The sequence below is a fragment of the Coregonus lavaretus genome (genome assembly GCF_964263955.1).
Source record: "Coregonus lavaretus genome assembly, chromosome: 2".
Taxonomy (NCBI): domain Eukaryota; kingdom Metazoa; phylum Chordata; class Actinopteri; order Salmoniformes; family Salmonidae; genus Coregonus; species Coregonus lavaretus.
This window is the reverse complement of record NC_139989.1, coordinates 16342813-16353672: the sequence shown is the minus strand read 5'-3', so window position 1 is coordinate 16353672 and position 10860 is coordinate 16342813. Positions and strand designations below refer to the sequence as shown.

The 10860-nt window shown below is 41.9% G+C and overlaps 1 protein-coding gene across 1 annotated transcript; it reads left to right on the top strand.

Moving 5' to 3' along the window:
• Window positions 1–9000: 9000 nt before the first annotated feature.
• Window positions 9001–10310, top strand: LOC311149119 (zinc finger MYM-type protein 1-like). The gene is made up of 2 exons (XM_084186219.1): window positions 9001–9083; window positions 9276–10310. Exons 1-2 carry the CDS (start codon window positions 9045–9047, stop codon window positions 9801–9803), a joined length of 567 nt encoding a protein of 188 aa, XP_084042345.1. The 5' UTR covers window positions 9001–9044; the 3' UTR covers window positions 9804–10310.
• The last annotated feature ends 550 nt before the right edge of the window (window positions 10311–10860 follow it).

The following is a 10860-nucleotide window of genomic DNA, read 5'->3' as shown; positions in this document are numbered from 1 at the left end:
CACAGCCTCCCTGAGACCACTCCCCCCATCTGGGAGTTACCACACACACCCACATATTCAACATCACCTCAGATCATACCGTTGGGTTGAATCCTAGCTAAAGATCTGTGTGCGCAATTCAAATTTCTCATTGACATCCATACATTTAAACATGAAAGGTTAATACCAGGGGTCTCAAAGTTAGGATTCAGCCCCCTGTGAATGCCTCCGACCTCATCATTCCTTCCATATGATATCATAGGCTGCTATGGACCGCAAGTTTCCAGGGCGACAAACCCAGCTGCATCCTGATTACATTGGTATTTTGCCAGTGTATACATTCATTGTTGTTTACATACATTACCAGTCAAAGGTTTGGACACACCTACTCATTCAAGGGTTTTTCTTTATTTTTTGAATAATTTATTGTAGAATAATAGTGAAGACATCAAAAGCATGAAATAACACATATGTAATCATTTAGTAAACAAAAAAGTGTTCAAATAGCCACCCTTTGCCTTGATGACAGCTTTGCATACTCCTGGCATTCTTCACCTGGAATGCTTTTTTCAACAGTCTTGAAGGAGTTCCCACATATGCTGAGCACTTGTTGGCTGCTTTTCCTTCACTCTGCGGTCCGACTCATCCCAAACCATCTCAATTGGGTTGAGGTCGGGGGATTGTGGAGGCCAGGTCATCTGATGCAGCACTCCATCACTCTCCTTCTTTGTCAAATAGCCCTTACACAGCCTGGAGGTGTGTTGGGTCATTGTCCTGTTGAAAAACAAATGATAGTCCCACTAAGCCTAAACCAGATGGGATGGCGTATCGCTGTAGAATGCTGTGGTAGCCATGCTGGTTAAGTGTGCCTTGAATTCTGAATCACTGAGAGTGTCACCAGCAATGCACCCCTCACCATAACACCTCCTCCTCCATGCTTTACGGTGGGAAATACACATGCAGAGATCATCCGTTCACCCACACCGCGTCTCACAAAGACACGGTGGTTGGAACCAAACATCTCCAATTTGGACTCCAGACCAAAGGACACATTTCCACCAGTTTAATGTCCATTGCTCGTGTTTCTTGGCCCAAGCAGGTCTCTTCTTCTTGTTGGTGTCCTTTAGTAGTGGTTTAGTAGCAATTCGACCATGAAGGCCTGATTCACACAGTCCCCTCTGAACAGTTGATGTTGAGATGTGTCTGTGACTTGAACTATGTGAAGCATTTATTTGGGCTGCAATTTCTGAGGCTGGTAACTCTAATGAACTTATCCTCTGTAGCAGAGGTAACACTGGGTCTTCCATTCCTGTGGCGGTCCTCATGAGAGCCTGTTTCATCATAGCGCTTGATGTTTTTTTGCAACTGCACTTGAATAAACTTTTCTTCAAGTTCTTGACATTTTCCGTATTGACTGACCTTCATGTCTTAAAGTAATGATGGACTGTCATTTCTCTTTGCTTATTTGAGCTGTTCTTGCCATAATATGGACTTGGTATAGGGCTATCTTCTGTTTATCCCCCCTACCTTGTCGTCACAACACAACTGATTGGCTCAAACGCATTGAGAAGGAAAGCAATTCCACAAATTAAATTTTAACACCTGTTAATTGAAATGCATTACAGGTGACTACCTCATGAAGCTGGTTGAGAGAATGCCAAGAGTATGCAAAGCTGTCATCAAGGCAAAGGGTGGCTATTTGAAGAATCTTAAATGTAAAATATTTTGATTTGTTTAACACTTACATGGTTACTACATGATTCCATATGTGTTATTTCATAGTTTTGATGTCTGTATGCTTTTTGTGTCCAAACTTTTGACTGGTACTGTATATCCCATACAGACAGTCAAGAAACTTACAGTACATCAAAAGCATACAGTTCTCTAGGTCCTTGTATAAAAGTGTACATTATTGTATATAAATTGTGTCAATGAGTATTGTTACCATGACTGTGTTACTGTGTTCTCTATTTGCAGAGTAGATGCTGCTGCAAATCCTCATAATTATATGTATTATAATTGTGAAAGTACTAATTAAAACTGAAATAAAATGATTGTCCTCTGTTGTTTGTCAAAGTGAGAACAGTCAAATCATTATCTTGAAACCCAATACCAGTTAGAATGCCTCAATAAGGCCTTTCATCAAGACGAGTCACTATAATGACACTCACACGCTTTTATAAGGTCATACGATTGAAATAGACAGCACAAAGGGTACATGAATAAATGCAGCCGTTTGAGTCACGAGAGCAACATTCACCTCTTATTTTCACCTGGTGTGAGAACACAGCAGACTGTTTTCAATGGTGTAACGTACGTTCTGTGGTGGGGAAACCGACTAGTGAGTGCAGCTTGTTGTGTCCACAACACTTTCACTATGACTGCAGCCTATGACTTGCTCTTAGTTGGCTGAGCAAGCACAATTGACAGTCTGTGTTGTTTCCCCATTAAGAAGCAGTTGTACCCCATGTAGGTCTGGGTATGACTTGGCATTATCAAAGTTGGTGAAGTTTGCCTGCCCCATTCATACTGGTATGAGAAATGTTTGCACTCATTCACCTCTGAAAACCGTTGAGTCAGCACCATTGGTTCAGACAGGGTGAAAGTAGCCTCGGCTCCAGGCTTCGCTCACATTGTGAGGTGAAAGCCTGTGGCAGAGGCTAGGCTGAAAGTGGCATGTCATGAAGTTTGACGATAGAGAATTTGATTCTGATCAACCTCATTCTATTGAGAATGATATACTGAAAAAGCCTTGTCCGCTGTTTTGTTGTTGACCTGAATTTAGCCTCAAAGCAGAGGAAGTTAAGTATGAAATCTAACTGCAATTTTTGTACCTTTTACACATTCCACTTGCTTTGGTTTTAATCACCATTCGTAGCATCAAAACACTTGTCTTTGAAGATTACCAGCATACTGTAGATGACATCAATACATACATGTGGTGCGTCTGAAAACTCATTATTGAGCCAACATTCTCAAACCCAACAGGTTGAAGAGAGGCATGAGATCGTCACAACCCCAACCAGCCATAGGCAGTATAGACACAGACACACCATTTGATCCGGTACAGGCAGACAATTTCGGGAGTGTTTTTCTACAGTTGGCCATGCTACTGAAACCATGGGAACATCAAAGGCCAGTAATGGTGAGCAGTTACTGGCAAGGCCCTCTTATCTCTTCACTCCTCCGTGCAACTGGAGATGGGGAAGCAGTGTGAGCTTTACTGTATGCTGTCTGCCAGTTGCATAATCTGTTTAATAACTCCCCCTCAGATGCACTCAAACCACCGCTATCAAAGCATTAGTCTGAAATCAGGCTAAATACCAAATAGACTGTGATTGACTGAAGTTGGGGTTAGCATAGAGGCATACCATGGCGTTCCATTTACTAGACTAAGCTAAAACATGCATTTACATTTCTAAATTACAATTGAGCATGGTAGGCAGTGCACGTGTTTATCATATAATGATGAGATAATTAAATTGTACTGCAAAGGGGGGATTCTCGATTAGGTATAAAAGTTTTATGAGAGCTATGAAATTCAACAAAATTGTGATTTTGTGATAAGAAACTTTTCATTGTTTACTCACTTAACAAGCTGCTCTACTTGAAGCTCATTATGCCTCAGACTGAAGGTAAAAAAAAGCATGGTATGTTTTTGAGGTTAGTGAGGTCGGCATGCACAACTGTACCTGTGCAATTCAGGTGAGACCACAGACACACGCTTTCATGTCTCTTTTGTTCGGTCTGCTCATCACACGACAGGAAGCCATCAGTCATGTCAACAACTGGCACCTTGTATCCTTGTATAGTACTACTGCAATACTACAGACACTAGATCCCTGTACAAAAGCTACACTACAGACAGCTAGGCCTCCATAGGGAAACCAGCCAAATGAGTCACCTCCATCAGTGACAGCTTTCTCTCAGCTTCTCCTCTGCCTTCTCCGAAGTGACTTACTTAACTTTCTTTAAATGCCATCCATGTGGATGTGGCCTTGAAATGGTCATGAGTTACCTTAAATTGTTACTTTGCAAAAAGGTCATGTATAACATTTCCTACACACTCCTGACTGACTTTCCACCAATGACCAGTCACCCCCACTTCCAGTTTCCTGCAGGGGCGGGACTTCCTTCCCTGAAACACCTACTTCCAATCTAATTGACTGACTGATCTACAAATAATATTGAGTAGTTATTTATGATGCAAGGGGATTTGTAGATCAGTCAATCTCGCAACGTGTACCCAGTAAGCGCAGACAGACACTGATGTCTTTTTTTTGTCCTGTCTGGACCAGACATCTTTTTTTGGGGTCTTTCTTTGGTGCAGTCCGGACCGGCCTTGATTTCAACTTCCACAGACGTTGATTGTTGGTCCTAGATGTCTTCGTTTGGTTCAGATTTGGTCCGGTTTGGACCGGCCTTGAAGTGGCCCAAACATAAATGTCTATAACTGGTTCAGATTTGGTCCGGACCGGCCTTGATTTGGCCCAAACATAGACGTCTATGATTGGTTCAGAATCAATCATCGACATCTATGCCCAATCATAGAAGTTTCACAAGTGTGGACAGCACAGTTCAGTACAGTACAGTAGAGCACAGCACAGTACAATAAAGTAGAGCACAGTAGAGTACAGTACAGTACGGTAGAGTTTTAAAAAAGTAGAGTACAGTAGAGTACAGCACAGTAGAGTATAGTACAGTAAAATGTGCTGTATTGTACCCTACTTTACTCTAATGTACTCTACTCTACTGAACTAAACTGTACTGTACTCTACTGAATTAACTGTACTGTATCGTACTGTACTCTACTGAATAAAACTCTACTGTCTTGTCTTGTACTGTACCGTACTGTACTTTATTTTACTCTACTGTGCTCTACTGTGCTCTACTGTACTAAACTGTGCCATACTGTACTGTGCTGTTCAAACTTGTGAAACATAGACTAGACGTCTATGATTTGTTCAGAATTGGTCTGGTCCAGACCGACCAAATGTGTACTAGTTTGGGAGCCGAATCATTAGAATAACACCCAACATGCTTTGCAAATGTTTGTTTTTAGATTTACATTTACATTTGGTGATTCAGCAGACACTCTTATCAAGAGTAACTTACAGTCTGTGCATTCAACTAAGCTAGACAAAAAACAACATATCACAGTCATAGCAAGAAAAAAATATTTCTGTAACCATTACTGAGAATGTTATTGTAGTTGAAGTCGTCTATTGGTTTATTCCGTTAGTTGAACTTCTTTGAACATCATTGCTGCCAGTTTTAAAGCTTTTGAAAAAGCAATAAAATACATTCTATGTTGCAGTCTTCAGTTGGCTCCTCTTTCCTACATTAAATGAATTAAAAAATAATTATTGGGATATAATGCTTACTTTGTTGAGAATGTATATGCTGTTGAAATTTGGCCATAGAATCAATGACCAGAAAAGACTTATTAGTAGCGTTCTCCTGGCATCTGCCAAACCCAGATTCGTCCGTCGGACTGCCAGATGGTGAAGCGTGATTCATCACTCCAAAGAACGCGTTTCCACTGCTCCAGAGTCCAATGGCTGCAAGCTTTACACCACTCCAGCCGATGCTTGGCATTGCGCATGGTGATCTTAGGCTTACAGGCCAGAAATTTGACGAACTGACTTGTTGGAAAGGTGGCATCCTATGACGGTGCCATGTTGAAAGTCACTGAGCTCTTCAGTAAGGTAATTCTACTGCCAATGTTTGTCTATGGAGACTGCATGGCGGTGTGCTCGATTTAATAGACCTGTCAGCAACGGGTGTGGCTGAAATAGCTGAATCCACTCATTTAAAGGGGTGTCCACATACTTTTGTACAGTGCATTCGGAAAGTATTCAGACGCCTTCCCTTTTCCCACATTTTGTTACGTTACAGCCTTATTCTAAAATGGATTTAATTATTATTTTCCCTCATCAATCTACATACAATACCCAATAATGACAAAGCAAAAACAGGTTTTTAGAAATGTTTGCAAATGTATTCAAAATAAAAAACTGACATACCTTATTTACATAAGTATTCAGACCCTTTGCTATGAGCCTCGATATTGAGCTCAGGTGCATCCTATTTACATTGATCATCCTTGAGATGTTTCTACAACTTGATTGGAGTCCACCTGTGGTAAATTCAATTGATTGGACATTTGGAAAGGCACACACCTGTCTATATAAGGACCCACAGTTGACAGTGCATGTCAGAGCAAAAACCATGAGGTCGAAGGAATTGTCCTTAGAGACAGGATTGTGTCGAGGCACAGATTTGGGGAAGGGTACCAAAAAATGTCTGCAGCATTGAAGGTCCCCAAGAACACAGTGGTCTCCATCATTCTTAAATGGAAGAAGTTTGGAACCACCAAGACTCTTCCTAGAGCTGGCCGCCTGGCCAAACTGAGCAATCGGGGAGAAGGGCCATGGTCAGGGAGGTGACCAAGAACCCGATGGTCACTCTGACAGAGCTCCAGAGTTCCTTTGTGGAGATCGGATAACTTTCCAGAAGGACAACCATCTCTGCAGCACTCCACCAATCAGGCCTTTATGGTAGAGTGGCCAGACGGAAGCCACTCCTCATTTAAAGGCACATGATAGCTCACTTGGAGTTTGTCAAAAGGCAGCTAAAGGACTCTTAGACCATGAGATACAAGATTCTCTGGTCTGATGAAACCAAGATTGAATTCTTTGGCCTGAATACCAAGCGTCACGTCTGGTGGAAACCTGGCACCATCCCTACGGTGAAGCGTGGTGGTGGCAGCATCATGCTGTGCAGATTGTTTTCAGGGACTGGGAGAGTAGTCAGGATCGAGGGAAAGATGAACGGGGCAAAGTACAGAGAGATCCTTGATGAAAACCTGCTCCAGAGCACTCAGGACCTCAGACTGGGGCAGTGGTTCACCTTCCAACAGGACAATGACGCTAAGCATACAGCCAAGACAATGCAGGAGTGGCTTCGGGACAAGTCTCTGAATGTCCTTGAGTGGCCCAGCCAGAGCCCGGACTTGAACCAGATCAAACATCTCTGGAGAGACCTGAAAATAGCTGTGCAGCAACGCTACCCATCCAACCTGACAGAGCTTGAGAGGATTTGCAGAGAACAATGGGAGAAACTCCCCAAATACAGGTGTGCCAAGTTTGTAGCGTCATACCCAAGAAGACTCTAGGCTGTAATCGCTGCCAAAGGCACTTCAACAAAGTACTGAGCAGTGGCGGCTGGCCGATAGAGGGCGCTAGGGCGCCGCCCCCTTAAATAAAATAATTTAAAAAAATAAAATAAAAAATAAATAAAAATAATAATAATAATAATAAAAACATCAGTATGTCAATATTTGTGTGTTTGAAATATGGAATGCACACAGTAATATGTGTAAGATATGATAGAAAATCATATTCGCAACCTTTCCTCTGCCTGTCAAACGCCTCGTCAGCTCTGGGCGATACAGAAAGTGCCCCGAGGAGGCGGGTCTACGTAGCAGTTAAGCCAATTGCTAATTTAAGATATGAATGTATGACATAAAATGTAGCTAATCAGCGATTTTAATTCGAATCCAAGGAGGGCGATTATTTTATCGCCCCAAGCTCGCCCCTGATAAAATAAGGACCGGGCTCGATACAGAACTGTATGCTGTCAGTGCTTAAGGATTACATCCTGGAGGAAGTAAAGAGTGCTGATTTTATCGCCATTCAAGCTGACGAGACGACTGACGTTTCCACCCACTGCCAGTTGGTGCTTGTGATACGCTACATCGATGCTAAAAGTAACGTCCAAGAGCGTTTTTTCGAGTTCATTTTGATCGAGAACGCAACCGCCGACACCATCGCTACAGCGCTGCTGGAGAGGCTCAGCACCATACTCTCACATGGACAAAAGGCCAAACTTATTGCCCAGGCTTACGACGGAGCAAGTGTGATGAGGGGAGCCACCGGCGGAGTGCAGCGTAAAATAGTGGATGTGTACGAAAATGCGCACTACGTCCACTGCTATGCACATCAGCTGAACCTCATCATGCAGCAGGCTACTTCACGCATCCCCAGGATCGGCACTTTCTTTTCCGACCTTGCAGGATTTTCTGCTTTCTTCTCCAGGTCTCCCAAGCGAACCACCGTGCTTGACGAAGTGGTTGCGCATAGACTCCCCAGAGCCTCTACAACACGGTGGAACTTCCACAGTCGCGCTGTAAACACTGTGTACGAGTACAGGGATGACCTCCTAACGTGTTTCCAGACCATCAGAGACTCTGGGAACTTTGATGCCCCGACTGTCAGAGAGGCGGGGGGCTTTGTGAGGATGCTCGAAGACGAGGCTTTCTGTTTTTTCATCGACCCTGTCTTCATTAAAGCACTTGTCCAGAGGTTCACAGACAGCATGCTAACAATCAGGTAAATAACTATATTTACTATTGGCTGATAAAGATGTTGTTAGAAAGATGAATAGTTCACTTACAACAGTTTAAAAGCCTAAATGTGTCTGGTCATCAAAGTGAGTGATTATCATAGAGCCGTCACAATTATATTTGTTTTAGTATTTTAAAAGGAAAGAGAAGACACAATCAGACGTTGATAATAATGCAGGAAAGTACTACACAGTTTGTAATAATTATTCAGGTGTCCACCAGGTCAATTTCTAGAAGAGGCCTAGTTGTTATTGAAGATTAACTTTATTGCTAAGTGCACAGCAGAACAAAATGATGTTGCATCCCTCTCACAAATGTAATAGAAAAAGGCTTTAAAACGTAATAACATCAGTTAATTATGTACATCACAGGTTAAAAGCAGTTACTAGACATAGTTTGTGTGTATATACACACTATCTGTCTGTCTGTCTGTCTATATATATATATATATATATATATATATATATATATATATATATATATATATATATATATATAAAGTCACTGGTTGTGTGTTGAGGGGGAATTACAGTGAGTTAAGAAGTCTGATTGCAAGTTATCAAATTAAACTTTATTTTTTGGACCCAGGGCCTCAATTCCCTCTTTGTGTGGGGACAGCGCATCTGACGAGCAGCAACAGCCCATCAAGCGACGGAGGATGCTGGGACCAGGAGAACAACAGAGGTTGGCTATAGAGGTAAGTTGTGATGTAATTGTCAGTGTTTCCCCCTAGAACTTTTTTCAGGCCTGGTAGTATGTAGCCAAAACCCTGAACAATCAGCACCTTGGTAATCATATACTTGAGTTGGACATAGGCATGTGTCAGTCAGGATCACTTGCATCAAAATAGCTTAATTGCAAATTAAAGCTGATGATGTATCTTTTACAGGTATGTGATACCATCCTGAGTCATGCCAAAGAGAGGTTCTCCTTCACCCAGCACCTCATCAGCGCAACACTATTGCACGGAGAGTTGTTCCCACAACACAGTGTGAAGTTCCCCGATACAGCGCTTGAAACAACCGTGGAGGCGTACCCCATGTTGAACAAGGCCAAGCTCAAAACCGAACTGTCCCTCATCTATGAGAACAGTGAGTTCAAGGCTTGTAGTGGTGCAGTGCCCCTGTACCAGTTCTTCATGGAGAACAACCTTCAGAGCACTTTCACAGAGACTGCCAGCCTCCTCAAGATCCTCATCACCACACCCATGACAACTGCTGAGTCAGAAAGGTGCTTCTCTACACTGAAAAGGATCAAGACCTTCCTGAGAAACAGCATGACACAGGATCGCCTGAACGCTCTGGCCATGCTCTCCATGGAGAAGAAACTTGTCAGGGACATTCCTGACTTTAATCAAAGGGTCATTGAGAGGTTTGCCACTCAGAAGGACAGACGGGCAAAATTCCTGTACAAATAAGATGACAGACACACACACACAGAGCAGCTCTGGCCGCATGTTTCTTTGTATATAGTTGACCTTAGCATAAAAAATCCAGTTATATATGGTACTCTAGAAAGTCTTAATAGTGTCTTTGCTAATATTACTGTATATATGTTGTTTTGTATCAATTAATTGTTGCAGTTCTGGAGCACATTAACAATTAGTCACATTTAGTATGATCATAAAATACTGTATGCTATTCTTCCAGTCAAAGGTTTGAGTTCATCCACTTGATATCCATTTCTATATTATACATCCTTTTATACAGTGTAAGATTTCCTATAAACTTTATAATAATTTCATGTTATTGTCCACTTTCCACTCTGTTCTGACAGCATGCCTGTTGCGTTGCCTGTTTACTACCAATGGTGAAAAGTTCACTTTAAATGCAAATGAAAGGCTTGGGTTTGTGTAATATGTTTTTGTGTAAGAATGCCTCAACTTTTTAATATTGGCATTAAATAATTACTGAATGTTTCACTGAGCACTGCTGTCCTGCAGTTTGTGTTAAAATATATCGCGATGGTTACAGGAAAAAAAAAGTATGGCACAGCCCCACCGAGAATATTTTTCACCAGCCGCCACTGGTACTGAGTAAAGGGTCTGAATACTTATGTAAATGTAATATTTCCGTAAAAATAATTATGGGTTATTGTGTGTAGATTGATGAGGGGGGAAAACAATTCAACCCATTTTAGAATAAGGCTGTAACGTAACAAAATGTAGAAAAAGTCAAGGGTCTGAATACTAATGCACTGTTTAGTGTACTTTATAGTCCAGTCTTAAGTGTATTTGTACTTTTGTGTTTATTTCCCAGAAACTATCCTCACCATATCATCCCGTTTCATCCTGAATGGTCAATTGAGAAAGACGGTACTAGTGTTCTTAAGACCCTCCACTGCAAAGCTTTCACTACCACACCTGCAACCCTTTCAATATTTTCCAGGTAATAATTCAAGTTCACAAGGAATCTGCTTCACAAATGTTCTACTTCTACTTCATTGTTCACTTGAATTCTTCACCTCAGAACATT